Source organism: Argentina silus, assembly GCF_951799395.1.
Source record: "Argentina silus genome assembly, chromosome: 7".
Lineage (NCBI taxonomy): Eukaryota > Metazoa > Chordata > Actinopteri > Argentiniformes > Argentinidae > Argentina > Argentina silus.
The window spans coordinates 2,613,277-2,629,455 of NC_139661.1; the positions used below are offsets into that span (position 1 = coordinate 2,613,277).

The 16,179-nt window shown below is 44.5% G+C and overlaps 2 protein-coding genes across 3 annotated transcripts; one reads left to right on the plus strand and one right to left on the minus strand.

The window, feature by feature from the left end:
* Positions 1-2,611: 2,611 nt before the first annotated feature.
* fam47e (family with sequence similarity 47 member E) lies at positions 2,612-5,039 on the plus strand (the record flags this gene model as incomplete). Its single annotated transcript, XM_083673237.1, has 7 exons — positions 2,612-2,965; positions 3,206-3,403; positions 3,633-3,791; positions 4,162-4,350; positions 4,451-4,594; positions 4,678-4,755; positions 4,920-5,039. The coding sequence occupies 7 exons, from the start codon at positions 2,612-2,614 to the stop codon at positions 5,019-5,021; spliced, it is 1,224 nt and encodes a 407-aa protein (XP_083529363.1). The 3' UTR covers positions 5,022-5,039.
* Positions 5,040-5,383: 344 nt separating this feature from the next.
* Positions 5,384-16,087, minus strand: LOC310807704 (coiled-coil domain-containing protein 158-like). 2 transcript variants are annotated; one of them, XM_083674273.1, is made up of 23 exons: positions 15,780-16,087; positions 14,048-14,102; positions 13,803-13,942; positions 13,425-13,630; positions 13,134-13,243; positions 12,686-13,004; positions 12,501-12,577; positions 11,833-11,947; positions 11,596-11,715; positions 10,947-11,144; positions 10,303-10,755; positions 9,849-10,017; positions 9,279-9,431; positions 8,874-8,986; positions 8,540-8,698; positions 8,351-8,443; positions 8,049-8,168; positions 7,508-7,683; positions 7,189-7,248; positions 6,910-6,977; positions 6,529-6,690; positions 6,105-6,206; positions 5,384-5,503 (listed from the first exon to the last, which is right to left on the minus strand). In XM_083674273.1, exons 1-23 carry the CDS (start codon positions 15,895-15,897, stop codon positions 5,415-5,417), a joined length of 3,375 nt encoding a protein of 1,124 aa, XP_083530399.1. In that variant the 5' UTR covers positions 15,898-16,087; the 3' UTR covers positions 5,384-5,414. The 2 variants fall into 2 exon arrangements, with proteins under 2 accessions (XP_083530399.1, XP_083530400.1); XM_083674274.1 differs by lacking the exons at positions 5,384-5,503; positions 6,105-6,206; positions 6,910-6,977 and having other exon boundaries at positions 6,557-6,690.
* Between the last annotated feature and the right edge of the window lie 92 nt (positions 16,088-16,179).

Below are 16,179 nucleotides of genomic sequence, written 5' to 3' on the forward strand. Positions count from 1 at the left end.
CAATGACAGATAAAAAACTCTCTAGAGAAAAATTAATGTTGTCCTGTTGCTTTGGCTTTGCAATTGTTTGCATATTTTTGGAAATAAGCACTTGAAACCTCAAAAAGAAGAAAATATACAATGGAATATGATTACAAAATATGATAAGCAATAGAAAAACACATTTCATTCATTAGGTGGAAAGTTTTCATCATCACACACCATAGAGTTTGAATCGCCTGTGCAGTGCATACTTGTCCAAATGATATAAAATGTATGGTATTGTATGGAATATTAGAATACTGTTTCATGGGTATGGTTAATAACATGTGTACCATAGTACTGAACTGTGGTGGCTCTAAATTCATTTGTTTTAAAAAGACACTCTTGTCCTTACAACCCCACCTTTATAATACATTCAGATGTTATTCAAATGTCACAATATCTTGAAGTTTGCGCATGTCAATGTGCATGTGTACTTTGGGAGTATACTGAACAAATAATCCGGAGATCCTTTTCATATCCTAATATTTACTTCAATAGATTTGCCTAAGGGAAAAGCTTCAGTGACAGTCAGGCCATATCAATGCAACCAATTGAAAGCTGACTTTTGGACATGACAACTTTGAAGGGTGTAATATTTCAGTATTTCAATCATGAAACAAGCGATGAAATTGTTTCCCTGATCATATATAGACATTTTAAACAACATTTGGAAACAACTGATGCTACAGTTTGTTTAGTTGTTGTTTTTTCTCCATAAATAGGCTTTATCTCAACATAAACATTGGAAATAATAATGAAACTCTTATGACAGCCCTTAAAATTAAAACACTGGAGATATAGACCCATCAGTGGATCAATTGAAATCAAGCTTAAGGGACAAATCTGACAAAGACGTTCCAATCGGCTCTGGTGGTCTGGCTGAGACACAGCTAGGTTATGACCTTTTAGGGTCAGCTCCAACAGGCTGTTTCACGGTCGGCCAACAAGGTCAAAGAACTGGTCAACCCGACAGCCAAGCAGGTCGCAATATGCTGCCTGGTCAGACTGAGGCATGTGGGAGAAAGCTGCCAGAGAGACTGAGACTGGGAATTTAATCCACATTCTGGAATGGAATTTCCCCAAAGTAATGGTGCCATGTTGATGCAATCTGATGATGGCAATAACTATGATTTGCCATTCAAGAGGCTATGACGCTGTTCATCTGTGTTGTTGAACCCAGCTAGTCCTGTGACACAGCACGAGGGATCCCATAGAACAAGAGGGAATGCAGTCAAAGACAAAGCTGTACATCATAATGTAAAACAATTTTCCTTTCCTCTTTTCACAGTTTACATACCCACAGGCAGTACTACAGTTTTACTGTGGGTTTCTGCAGGTTTAAGTCAGCTATGTCGTTGGTGATAATTTACATGATTACTATTAGCTGTGTTTCTTTACTACTACCTGTTAATGGGGGTAATGAAAAGCATGGTTTGAGGAGCATAGATACTATCAGTGTGGTTACATTAAAGTAGTTGTGGTTGCATTCAAATGGCTAGTTAGTTAGTTAGTTAGTTGCTATAAATAGAGTTTAGCTGTTTTTAAACAGGGGGACAGTAGTCTCTCTGTGTCTCAGTGTTTTCCATGGTGTGTTTAAACAGAATAGCCTAGGGACCTGAACTGAGACAATTTAGCTAATTCATGAGCCCTGACCAGAACCACGTGTAGACAGCACATGGGCAACATACATTTAAGACCATGTAAACAGTCTGAATCACCTCCTCTGTCATTTTCAAATAAAATCCCAATAAATGTAAAGAATGTTTACCATTTGCTTTCAATTTGGGAACAACAATCTGTATGTTGGCTGAAAGAACAATGACACACATCAACAGTGTATGCAATAATATATTCATTTTCTTATTCATTCTAAAATAAACTTTGCTATGGCCCACAAACCATCAGAAGAAGCTCCTGTTTCTCCCCTTCCACAATAACTTGATCTCATAGTGCCCTCTAGCGGTAAACACTGTAGCAGAGAGGCTGCATAATCCTATGCATTGTATGCTTTTGGATTTTTGTTTTCATTTCATGAGAAATGAATAGTCAATAGGTAATTGACAAGGCAGGTGTGCCACCTGTCACTCATATACGACTATCCAACTAGAACAACTACAAGTACCATCATATCCTGCATGAGCCACTGTCTGTTACCATAGTTACCAACTAACAAACTTCATCAGGACCATGAGGCTAGTTGTTCTCCAGTGCGTAGCTGAGTCGCTAGTTCATTAGCTAACGTGTTCTGTCTACAGGACTAGTTTTGTAGTTTTTTATAGATTAAAGTTGGTGATAAACAAGGACGCTCAATGACTGATAAAAAATTCCAAATAGGACCACCACAGACAAGTACGACGCTGCCTGTCGACCCTTGGTAAGATAGCTACTTTAACCATGCTCTCTCTCTCTCTCTGTCTCATAAACTCAGCTTTCAAAACTTCATAAACAACTGAACTTAGCCACAGCCTTTTTATATCTCTTTTCGCTCACTTTAAGCCGCTTGACTGAGCTTTCAAATGTTGTGGTGGTGAAACAAACTCATTAGCTTTTCATCCCCAGGTACAAGGAAAAGTTGCTGACCAAATGTATGAAAGACTCGAAGGACAAGCGTCATCTCTCCGGTGCTTTGGACGGCCGTCGTTGGCGTTTTCTAAATGCAGGCCATGACGACTTCAGAGATGGATATCCAACTCCTGCTGGCAAAGAAGAGACTCTCTCTCAGAGTCAGAGGGGCACGACCCCTGCCATCTTTGGGATTTCAAGTCGAACCTTGGCCTCGGATAAAACTGCTAGGAAGCGCTTCTCCAAAGAGCAGGCCTGTTTCTCGAAGCAAAACGCGCTGCAGCAGGCCCGCCGTGAACATGTGGCTGCAGTGGAGCACAAACTCCAACAGCATCCTCTGGCTCTGTACCCGCATTTAGAGCAGGGCATGCCGCCACAGGTGAGTGTGGCAGGAGGCTAACACGGGTCTTATCAGCCATGTCATCATGGAGGAAGAAAGTAGCCTTTTTCTTATAGAAGGGATGCCAGAGTTGTGTGTTTGTGTGTGTGTGTGTGTGTGTGTGTACCACCTCTGCACGTCAAGTACTCAGTCTTGCTTTGGCCTACTTCTTACAACAACAACAACAACAACAACAACAACAACAACAAGCTACATTCATGTTTGTCTTTCATTCAATAGTTGTTTGATCAGGTGATATCTGTCCTGGACCCGGACATGTGTGTAAACAGAGCTTCGACGGTGACTTCACCAGATGAAGAGGAATGTGTTAAGGAGGGAGGCGTGGATGACTGCCCTGAGCCATGTGAAACAACAGTACAGGAATCTGAGTCAGTGGACGAAGTGAGAAAAGGACCATCACCTGTCAGTGAAAAGCAAGTAGACCCCAAAATAAGATTGTTTTGGGATATATGATCTGCATCATACTATAAAAAGATGTCATTTTGCCAAACTTATATCAGCCATTATCCTATAGGCTTATATGGTTATCCTCTATGGGTATTTGTTCCAATAATAGCGTCATTTTACCAAATAATGCATGATAATTGGCCATGGTAGGGCAATAGTCTATACTTTGTGTAACCCTTTTTATTTGGACTGTAGGCAGGACGATTATTGCCCAAATAACCCTTACAAAGGGCTCCAAACAAGGGGGAACAGTGCTAAGGAAGACCAGATGGTCAACGTCAAGCGACTGCGCTCCCCATCACAAGATGAAGACATTAAGAAAGTCACCAAGCTTTTCTGTGACTGGGTTGCTTCATTGGTAAGCACACAGCTAGCATGATGTGGTCATGGTCATAAAGAATGTGAGGTCCCCACACCCAAATCAAGGTCAGATAAAGATCAGCATGAGGAACATTTCATTGTGGTCTGACAAAATTAAAAAAGCATTGTGACCGCCAATGGCCCCTGGTCTGAGCATTGATTACTTTATCTTATGATGACTGACGGATAGAGGATTCACTTACCTAAACAAATGTATTTGTTCGTAAGTCGCTTTGGATAAAGGCGTCTGCTAAATGCCATCAATGTAAATGTAAATGTGACTGAGTGACCCTAGAGGCATTGCAGGAAGGGGGATAATGGTCTTGAATACTGGTTCTAGTTAATGAATATCTGACTGACTCTTACAGGGTGGAGAGAACAACAACTTGACTGAATTCACCCTACTAGGCCTTTTTGTCAGTGGGTATGAAAAGAAGCCATGCCTAACCTTCCCCATTAAAGTGGTGGAGCCTAACAACGTGCCAGAGGAGCTGCGTAACTCAGTCGAGGACCTGCGGAGAGAACACACCTACTTAAAGGATTCAAAACCATACAGGGTATGAACACGCTCTCTAAGCTTGAACGTCAAGGATCTCCAAAGTACGAAAGAAAGACAACTTATACGAGTATAAATATATGAATCTACATGTTCAACAGAGCCAACCTGGAACTAAAAGGCCCATATATGGAGCATGGTACCTGGATCCCAAAACATGGAAGAAAAGAGATGCTGATGACCCACTACGAGACCCAAATGTCATCCCTGAGGACTTTGAGTTTCCAGAGCAACCAAGTGAAAGGGTGGGTCTCATATTTAGAATAACATTGAACATTCTGATTTCCTTTAACGGAACCATCTGGAATTTGATTTGTCTGCTCAAAAGGATGAGGAGCTGAAACTGATCCATGGGACTCAAGCATTCAAACAGTTCATTGTCAGCAAGGGGCTGAGGGTGCCAAGGGTAAGACAACACCATCTGTTTAGATTACTGTCAGTGTTTCACAACACAGAGGTTTCAAAAGACCAACATTCAACAGGAATGGTATACAGAAAATAGAATGGATCTCACTCATTATCCAGTGAAAAAACAAATGGCCTCAACTTAGATTTCTCTTTACTTTTCAGTTTCTGAGTTGGCTCTTTGAAGAAGAGGAAAGAGAGAATCGGCCAAGATGCTCAGACGCTATTGGCTCTGCTTCAACACGGAAGGGGACAGGGGCCCTTTAGCCAGGTTTCAATGTGTCAAATATTTAGGCCAAATTAGCAATACCATATAAAATGTGCCTTCAACAAACCAAGACATTAAAATACTTTTTGGACACTACATGGGTGTCAAGGTATTTCTAACTGTGTGTCATATTATGTTACAACATTGACTGTCAATGCATGTACAGTGCAAGGCCATTCTCAGTTATAACGAATAATGACAATATGTTTCATTCTGCATGAGCAGCTAGCAGGTTTGTTCATCTACTGTCATATTTGGGGCCAATGTTGCTACTCTGAAAGTAACAAACCATGTATTGTGAAAATCAACAATAAAAGACAGTTCACCGTAATCGCCATAGACTGCCTTTATATAAATAAAACACGTTTATTTATGTGACAAAAGTAAACATTTCACTCAGGGTCTTGTTTGCTATAAATCCTCTGTTTGTCCTTGACCTTCCTCATCCTCATCTCTTGACCCTTTAGCATAGAGGACATTTCTGCAAAAAAACAAAAACAAACAACATCCATTCAGTAAAAAAATAAAACCAGAGATTAAAAGGCACATTTGTTCTGGGAGGTTTGTTCACATATCTTCTCATGAAACAATAAAGTGATAACAATAAGGTGTGCTATACAGTGATCATTGGCATGGCTGATATACAGTCAAAGGTACAAGCCCGGCTGTGCCACTAATCACCATATAGCAGCACACATACTTTACATTGTGTGTATTTATATGGAATATGAATGGTAGTCATCCAATATGTAATAGAAATAATAATAAAGGCCATGCTCATTAAAAATACCTGTCCTCCCTAATCTTGAACGGCACCAGCTGCCACTGATATATGTACACATCTTATCTTGTAGAAACAATTCACTGCTGTGTGAGGTAGGTTAGGACAGTCATAACAAGTATGGTTCTTCATGACCGTAGTGTTGGGTCACCCTGGGCTCTTTGCAAATTCAATATGACAAATAAACATTGTTCTTTTTTTGCCCTGATATATCACTCCATCGAGCCAAGCAATTGCACTACCCTTCGATGCACAAAAGTAATATGAGCAACACCAAAAATACTGTTTCTGCTCAACAAACCATGGTTCTTCAGCTGCAAATCCTCAACCATGTTTTGGAGGCTGTCCAATTTTCCTTGCAAGTGCTTGCATTCATGTCCCGTCAACTCCTGAGGATTGGCCACTAAACAAACATTTCAACAAGGGACGAAAATGACTCACTTTGAGTAAGAAGGTAATATTGTATAAAGATTTTATTCTATAAAGTAATTGAGCCCCTCTTGTTTTCCAGTGATGATATCAACAGGGTTGAAGTCAAGTCCTTTTCTGTTCAGACGATGGAATGAAATTCCATTCCATAGTCAGAAAATGTGATCCATTTCCAATGAGGAATGAGCCATTTAGGAGAGGAGTTTCAATTCACTGGCTCCACTGATGGAGATGAGGTCGAAATGGAATTGGCCACAACCCTGATATGACACTGACAATGGTCCAGCAGGACTTACATGTGAGGGGGCCTGCTGCAGCCTCGGCCCTGTTGGGTTGTAGAGGTGAGGGACTTGGGTCAGAGGTCAGTAGAGAGTGCACGGGGGACCTGCGGCCCAGAGACATGGCTCGAGGGGAGGATGTGAAGCGCGGCAGAGGTGCAGTGGAAGACACGTCATGGCCTGTTGAAATAGTCAAGAAAGCCTGAAGTCAAGGAACGGTTGCCTTAATAAAATTGTACACACCTCGATCTTGTTATTATGTTTGACTGAACCACAAGGATGAAAAGAAAAAAAGACTAGAATGCTACGAAAAAGGCGAAACAAAGAAGACGAAGCGCATGCTTGGTTGAGTGTGCTAAATAGGTAGTCGAACCGCTAGAGGCTGTGACAGAAACTCACTCTCGCTCGAGTAGGTGCTGTTTAAATTCTGCTCATCCAGGTCGGTTGTCCTAAGGGGGTGAGGCTCACTGCGCACACAGACAAGTGCATAGACAAACATGCAACAGGACGAAGCACAAGCTCCCTCTTAACACTGACACGGCACGTTAATATGGCGTGAGAAGACTGCAGCAACGTGTGTCGACGGAAAGGCCTTAAGTTAGCTTAACAGTCACGCCCAAGGCGGTCAGACACGGAGGTTCTGCGTTGCAAGTTCAGGATGTCCTGCCCTGTCCTTACCTGCTGTAGGTCTCCTTTGTTACTCTACCATTGTATGCAATGTCTTCGGTCACCTCGTTGCTGCAGGAAACATGTTGGAATGTATGAGATGGAAATAAGAGGACATTACACTCCATAAGCAAACTTGACAACAAAACGCTGAACAGTCTATTTCCATTTGAGCTGAACCAGAATTACAGAACGCTAACAAAAAGTCAAACCCTCACGGTTGTATCAAATGATGTCATATCTACGGCTGTAATATTGTAATGTATGAGATTTCGGTTTATTGGGGATTAATGGGATCTCCCATTGTGAGAGTGAATGGGGCCAGACTTACAGTGTGGTCCTGTGCACCCTGGCTGGAGCAGACCTCCTCCTGTGATTGCTGCTGCTGGTAGTGGCGGTGCCGGTGGTGTGTGGTCTGTGGTTCTCAGAAATCACACCTTGTAGCTCTTTGACCAGAGAACGTAGCTCCAGGGCGGGGTTCTCACACTGCAACCGTTCAGGCTTCAACTGACAAAGAGACACAGAAAAACAACATCCTGGTTAACAAAAAAAAAATGAAAAGTTGTTTTTCCTAATGTCTTTCTGAACACAGAAATGTATTGTTCGATATCTGAGATCCCTCTATACTTGGAATACCTTGGCTTCTATTTCACCTCAACCCCTTCTGAGCTGAGATATCAATAGTGATATATGGAAGAGACTCTCCCCGCTGCCACAGGAATGCAATCGGGTGTGTTTTTGATTTAGAAAAAGTCAGATGTGCTGAGCTAGTGTCTTTCCCCAGCCGAATAAACATCAACACAGAGTGAGTGCCGGATGGGCTGGAAGTTGGAATCACCAGGCCTTGGCAGGAGAGTTCTGTATTGATGTACCTGTAGCAGGCCCTTGGAGATGTGCTGGGAGGAGGCTGGTGCAGCAGTCAGGGCTGTTGGGCTGCAGAGTGGAGCTCGCTGAGCACTGCCTGTGGCTCGCAGGTTCTGGCCCTGCAGCTCCTTAAGGAAAGATACCGCATTTGAAACTGGGTACAGTATGAGGAGTATATACACACTATAACAACACCATATATAATACTGTGTACTGTAGATTTACACCAATCAAATGACCGTAGTGTAAATCAGCATACTACATGCCAACCAAACCAGGGGTTCCCAGGGCCTGCATGGGACACCGTTACCTTCACATCCAATGCGTGTTGGAGCTTCAGGCGCACAAACTCCTGCTCTTGCAGCTGGATAAACTCTTGACAGTCAGCAAAGCTCTCTGACATCTGAAGAAATAGGGTACATGTAAATGTAAAAGCTGTGTGTAATCAAAAGCATATTTCTCTTCGGATAAAGGGTGTGGTAATATAGTATGGCGCCACCTTGTAGAGGGCCGTCTCCAGTTTGGTGACTTTGTCCCTCAGCTGTCTCTCCAGGGAGCGGAGGCTCTCCACCTCGGCTGCCAGCTGTCCCTTCTCCTCCGTGACAGAGGCCAGCTCCTGGATGTGACGTCTGCTCTCCAGGCCCTGGTATCTCTTCTCCTGGGAAAGAGAGCGTAGGGAAATGGAATTTAATTAATGTTGACCTTTAATTCCACTAAGTAAGTCAATTAAGAACATCTTTTTATATGGAATGATGAGTTTTTTTGGGTGGGAAAATCCCTGGCCCTCGTAATGATGGTTGAGGGTGAGCCCTGCAGTGGACTGGAGGTCTCGCCTGGGACAGTTTTTCCATCGTCTCTTCCAGCCGCTGGATGCGGCCCTGCAGAGAGTCAATCAGCTCCCGCTTGGCGGTGATCTGCTTCTGCATCCCCATGGCAACCTTCAGACCTGAGAGAGAGAGAGAGAGAGAGAGAGAGAGAGAGAGCAGAGAAAGGCAGAGAAAAATCAGGTGGTCCATTCTTATCTGATTCTGTTTCATCAGTGGAGGAGAAAAGGAAACAAACAAAAGAGGAATACAATAACCAAAGAGTATGAAGATTTCATTACTCACAGAGATAATGGTACTCAGCTGAACTTAAAACCTCGTGCATAAACACATGAATCTCTCATCTGTCCATAAACACACAATTCTCTCCTACAATCTCTTTGATGCGATGTTTGTCTCGTGTCCGGTACTGACCGTGTCCGTCTGCTCCCTCCAGGGTCCGGAGAGTGCTGCTGGCCTGGTCCAGCTCTGCACGGGTGGTCTTCAGCTGAGACCTCAGTTTCACCACCACTCCCTCCTGCTCCTCACTCTTACTGCTGTGGCGCCTCTTCAGCTCTTCCTGCTCCTCTGGAGAAGACACACACACACACACACACACACACACACACGAACAATGAGGGCTTGGAGAACAAGGAAAACATTTCACCACAGCATAGCAACTACATCATTATTCTTGGCTCTTCTCTTTGCTATCGAACACCTTGATTCCCCTAGAAACAGAGTAATGGTAGCTAGGGCTGGACATCATTATAGTTCCGTGAATAGACGACATAACTCAAAGCGGAGCAATCATGTTCATGTCACAGCAGGAAATCATTTCATCTGACGAATCAGCCACATGGCCAAAAAGTCAACATAATTAGCTTCATTCACGGCCCTCAAAATAGACACCTTCAGCAGTCTCTCCATACTGATGAATGGACGGGGCGTTCGACCAAGCGAGGGGTATATTAAAGTCATCTATAAAAAGGCCAACGGTGATACCTGAGAGGCCGACCGCTTGCATGCGCTGCACCTCCAGCTCAGCAGTCAGCTGCTGTTTCTCCAGCATCAGCTCCTTGACGCCGCGGCTCTGCTCCGCCAGGGCCGCGTGCTGCTGACTCTGCTCCCGCTCCAGCACCGCCAGCGATGTGTCACGCTGCTCCAGGAGAGCCTGCATCAGACAGAGAGAGAGAGAGAGAGAGAGAGAGAGACAGAGACGTTACGGGAATGGATTAACTGTCGGCAGAGTCGGGCAGCGCGTGGCGCGAGAACAACAACGCGATGAATAATAAAACAGTCGTCCGAGATGAGGCTAAATGAACAATCTGAAGTTAAGTGCTGCTTACTGAAAATACCCCTTTCCCCTTCCTCAAAAGCTACCCACGAAATCGGTTCTCCATCTCCAAGCGTGTCACTCTTCCCAGTATACAGGGCAGTGACTCCCTGACTTACTGACCCTCAGCTGCTGGATCTCCAGCTTGTGCTCGTTGAGCTGGTTGCTGAGGCGGCTCTTGTCCTCGTGCAGGGCGTCGATGCTGCGGCCGTGCTGCACCGTCGCGTGGGTGGTGCTCTCCATCTGCAGCCGCAGCAGGTCCACCATCTTCTCCCGGTCCTCCAGCTTCAGCCTGAGCACCTCCGCCTCGGCCCTGAGAGCCTGGGAGCGTGACTGGGCCTCCTCCAGCCTGATGCGGCCCTGCTGGGCCTCCTGCTGCCTCAGCTGCAGCTCCCGCTCCCTCTCGTCCAGCAGCGCCTGCAGCCTCTTTCCCTCCTCGTCCCGCTCCTCCTGCAGGGCCTGCGCGCGGAGCTGCTCGTCTCTGGCCCGCTGCAGCTGCTCTCTGGCCAGGCCCAGCTCACCGCGGAGGACCGTCAGCTCCTCGCGCTGCTCCCGCTGCCGTTTCTCATACGACAACTGGGCCAGGGCATGAGACAAGTTGATAACAAGTTAATTTTCTTAAGAAAAAAGACTTGTATGAACATTACACACAGCACTTTCACAGCACTGTACAATACTTGGTGATTTACATTTAGACCCAGTTCTTTCATAAGTTGCCCCTATCCCCTGTGTAATATCCAGTGGTTAGCAGTTTAGGGAGCTCTCACCTGCTCCTCAATCTGTGCCTGGCAGTCCTCTTTGAGGGAGCCCACCAGCGTCTCCAGCTGCTGCACTCCTAGACTGCGCTCTTCCAGCTCCTTGCGCAGCCCGTCGATGGTCACGCTGTGGCCCGTGTCTCGCTCCCACAGCTGCTTGTTCTGCTCCTGCTCCAGAACCAGCTCCGCATGGGCCTGGCGGAGCTCCGACTGACCCACAGATCAGAAACATCATCACTGAAATCATCAGCCCAGGACGAGGACACTCTTCTGTTCTTGCTCGATTTTGATCGATCGATACCACAACCGTGCCACAGCCGCATTCATAATATATGATGTACATGGAGCTACAATGGTAGCTTAATCCTCTGTGCTGATGAAGGCTTGATGCCAAAACGCATCCACAGTGACTGCTGATGTGAATTAAATTAAGTGCTGATCGTATTATTTCCTGGATCAACCTTGTGCCACTTACTGGATCAACCCTGGGCTACCACCCAATGGCACATTCATCAGAACTATACTTTTCTTGAGAGTTGAGCACTCCTTCTCCTTATTATTGGTAGCTTAGACCAACTGGGATCAAAGAGGTCGACATTCCAGCAGGGAGTACCATGGGTGTGTGTAGTTCATGGCTGTGGCTGAGGTTGGGCTGCATTACCGTGAGCTGGCAGAGTTGTGAGTCCAGCAAATCTGCCTGCTGGAGGGATCTGTCTCTCCCACTCTGGGCCTCCTGCACCTGAGACTGGGCCTGGGCCAGCTGCTTCTCCAGAGCCCCCACCTAGCACAGGGTCACACCGAAACCTTCACACAGTACAATCGTGTCTTTGTGAAAAGCTTCCATATGATGTCAGTCATTCTTCATCTTAAGGACAGTATGAATCTACTTGGCCTTTACCTTGTCTTCAAGCCCCCGCTGGGCGTCCAATAGATCAGAGCGCAGGATGCAGAGAGCTGACTCCAGGTCACTGGTCTGACACTGATGCACTGAGGCCTGAGTCTCAGCTTGTTTTCTGGTCAGAAGGGTAGACATGCAGGCATTTGGGCACTTTTCTAAATATACAACTACTGTCATTTAGAGATCAGGGAAGTGAACTCATGACGTGATCTCCATAGGTTTGTGTAGCCAGCCTTCAAATAAGGAGAAGGTTGAAACCAAGTAGTTGCACAGAGCTCTCGCTACAATGCACAGAGCTCTCACTATGTTTGAGAATGACTGTCTGTTGAGTGTGCAGTTATATTACTGCTACTGTAGTTAATGCTGTCTCTCACTGTAGCAACTCCACCTGGACACGCAAGCTGGAAGCACTGCTTCTAGAGCTGCTCAATTTCTCAGTCAATATCGCCACCTCCTGGTCATGGCTGGTAATAAGCTGCTCCATTCTGGGAATGAGCAAAGCAAGCCAAACAAGGTAACATGTTGCCTCAAAGAATGTATGCCTTAAACATATGTTAATATATGATGTGTGGGCTCGGACTAACAAATGAATGACTGACTGACTGACTCACTCTGACTGATAATCTACTGTAGGTCACAGAAGAGAAGGTGGAAAGTTGTTAACATACCTATCTCTTTGCTCCTTCATCATTATCTCTGCTTTCCCTTGGCATTTCTGTTCTTGAGTTCCCAGCTGTTCCTCTATCTGGTATAACAAGTGCATATTAAGAAAGGAAAGCACAATATCCTTGATAATATGAAGCCCTTGAGAAATGTATTTTAAGCGAAATAATCACACTTTCGAGTCTCTTACCAGCAAAAGCCTTTCTCTCAGACGGTGGTTCTCGTGCTCAATGTCCTGTAATACTTTCTCCACTGCCACCCCCAGAGAATGCCTGTCCGCATCCTGGCTGATGTAGGAGTTGTTTCCACACCGCTTCTCGTAAGCCAACAGGGTGGAGTAGACCTCTGTTATCGTCCGCTCCAAAGACTCGGATTTCTTGCAAAGTGACTTTGCTTTGTCTTCAGCCTCCAACAGCCTGTGGTCCCCAGTCTGCTTAGTAGATTGTAGCTCTCTGATGACCGCTTGCATTTTCCCCATTAGATCTGCCTGCTTTCTGGTCTCTTTCATTCTAGGTGACAACAATAAAACAGTGTTAGCTAGGAAGGACGAGGAAATTAATGTTCATCATATCCATACTGCCAAACCTATCCAGAGGTATGAACATGGTCAACAGTGCAACAGTTTAAGCAATAATTACCTTAGATCTGTCAAGGCATCTTTCTCCATTTGGACCTCCTGCAACTTTGTCTGCAGCTTGATGATGGACTGTCGGAAGCTGAACTTTTGCTGCTCGTGTTGCTCATGTTGCTGAAAAATCAGAAACATGTTTTGCAGGTGAGGAAGTGTCAAAACCAACAAAGCATCAGCAAACTCACCCCAATCAGTGGTATCTGGGAATTGAATTGAATTACATGGCCTGCTATTATATTCTATGTCTGACAGTTCAGGAGGCATTTATCAATAAAAGGCCTGCAGGACTCAGACTAACCTCATTGAGCTGCTTTTTGAACTCTGACGCCTGCACAGAGTACTCCTCTATTGCATTTTCCAAAACATCCTTTCCAGGAAAGGTCACACTACTTCTGACTACCTCCAGATCCAGGCCATCCAGGCCATCCAAGCCATAGGTAAGAGGTTGGATGACCGACTGTCGGCAGGAAGAGAGAACGTCCGAGTTCTCATCCGAAGAGCCATCTGTAAAAGGGGGACGGTGGGGACACTCATCACAGAAAACTAGTTTGATCCTTCATGTCAGTGTCAAACACTGTAACAATATCTCAGTTATATTGCATAGTTTATGTGTTGGCTATATTTATGTTAGTTATCAGATGATTTCTTCATGACCCAGAGAACCTCTTATACTCACCCATGAACATGGGCAGATAATTGATGTGTGAGAATGTGCTGTTGGTAAATGTAAGGCCATTCTTCTCCATGGTAAGCTTAGTTGCATGTTCAACCTCTTCTTGCAGCCTCTGGGTCTCCTGGGTTTGTCTTTCCAGCTCACTGTAAAATACCAAGAAAACATGAGAGACATTTTAGAGAGACACTTGCCTCCAAGTAAAGGGGCCCAGGATGGTGCAAAAGTATAAAAGGGACAGTCTGACAGACCTGAACTCCTCTAGAGTGTTGTATCGTTTAGGAAGAGAGCCAGTGCCATTCCTAGCTGTAAGTTAATTTAAAGTTACAGTAAAGATTAGCCAGGCAACATTAAGTAACAACCAGACCATACAAGCAGGCAGCAGAGGCTATGCAATGCTATTGTAATGTCTGTAATGTCAGCTTCACACGAAGTAGCTATCGATATAGAACTTACCTGACTGGTTCAGCGTGGATGAATGAACATAGATACAGTGCCCTGCCTAAGTAATGGGACAGTGAAGCATTTTTTTCTTCTTTTGGCTCTACACTTAAAACATTTGAATTTGAAATCAAACAATTAGTATGAGGTTAAAGTACAGTTTTTGATGGTATTTGTGTACATATTGGTTTCACCATTCAGAAATGACAACACTTTTTATGCATAGTCCTGCTATTTCAGGGTACCAAAATGTGATGGGACAGATTTATCAAATGTCCAAATTAAGCACTCATGTTTAGTGTTTAATATTTGGTTAACAATCCTTTGCATGCAATAACTGCCTGAAGTCTGCGACCCATTGACCCGACCAGAAGCTGAATATCTTCTCTGGTGATGCTCTGCCAGGCCTGTACTGCAGCCATCTTCAATTGTTGTGTTTTAAGGTCTTTTTGCCTAAAATGTTACCATCAGGAAATTAAATGCATGTTAAATTGGATTACAATCTGAAGATTGACTTGGCCAGTCAAGAACTTTACACTTTTTAACCTTGAAAAACTCCCTAGTTGCTGTGGCAGTATGTTTTGGGTCATTGTCTTACTGTATGATGAAGCGCCATCCAATGAATTTGGAGGCAATTGCTTGTACTTGAGCAGACAAGATGTTTCTGTACACTTCAGAATACATTCTGCTGCTGCCATCAGCAGTTACAATCATCAATTAAGACAAGTTAATCAGTTCTAGGGGCAGCTATACATGCCCTAACACTAACACCCCTCCATCATGTTTCACAGATGCGGTGGTATGCTGTAAATCGTAGGCACATCCTTTTTTCTCCAAAATGTCCACTTGCAATCACTCTGGTACATGATAATATTCATCTTATCCATCCACAAGACCTTTTTCCAGACCTCTGCAGACCTTTTTGAGGATAACAAGTAACACCTTGCAGTGAAGCCTCTCTAGTTTGGCTGGTGACGTATTTTGCGGATGGTAGCCTCTGACACAAGTTATTCTGGGTATTCTTCGGTCATCCACTGTAGAAGTCTGCCTTGGCCTATCAGCCTGTTTGCGATTGCTGAGGTCACCAGTGTTTTTTTGTTCCTTTTTAATGTTGTTCCAAACTGCTGATTTTGGCAAGCCTAAGGTTTTGGCTATGTTTCTGATTCAGATTTCCTTGACACCACTTTGGTCCTCATGTTGACAGACACCAACAGCAGACTCCAAAGGCAAACAAAAATCCTAGAATCAACACTAGACATTGACAGCTCTCTTATGCCTGCACAAATGATGTGATGGGACACACCTGACTTACCAGAAACACCTGTCAAGTCAATTGTCCCATTACTTTTGGGTACGCTGAAATAAGGGGACCATGCATAAAACGTGTTCTAAATGGTGAAACCAATATGTACACAAATACCATCAAATAAAAGCTGATAATCTCTACTTTAACCTCAGAGAAGAAAAAAATGCTTTACTGTCCCATTACTTACGTAGGGCACTGTAGCTAGCTAGCTAACGGACGCTTCAGGCGCCACTTACCTGTTGTTGCTGGAATGGTTTCATGGCCATGCAATGGTCCATCATCAGACAAGTCAGAGCCTGTGTAGTTAGACAAATGACTATCTTTGGGAATATAATTTGGAGACCCAGAAGACATCTTGTGACATTATCAGGAAGCTAGCTTAGCTATGTTCAATCACAAGCGCCTCCAACAAGTAGTTAGCTAGCTAAGCTAGCTGGCTTGACAAGGGAACTGACAAAGTTTCATCACCATGGAAACAGCATGACCGTCTCGCGCCTTGTTCAGATATGAGGTGGTAGTTCTATAGCTGGCCAGAAAAAGGCAGTTAATGCATTTTCTTACCAACTTTCTGTTGGATGTTGTTGCTAGCTACGGCAAGACCAAACAGTTCTTTTGGAGGTCATCACTTCAGTGGTT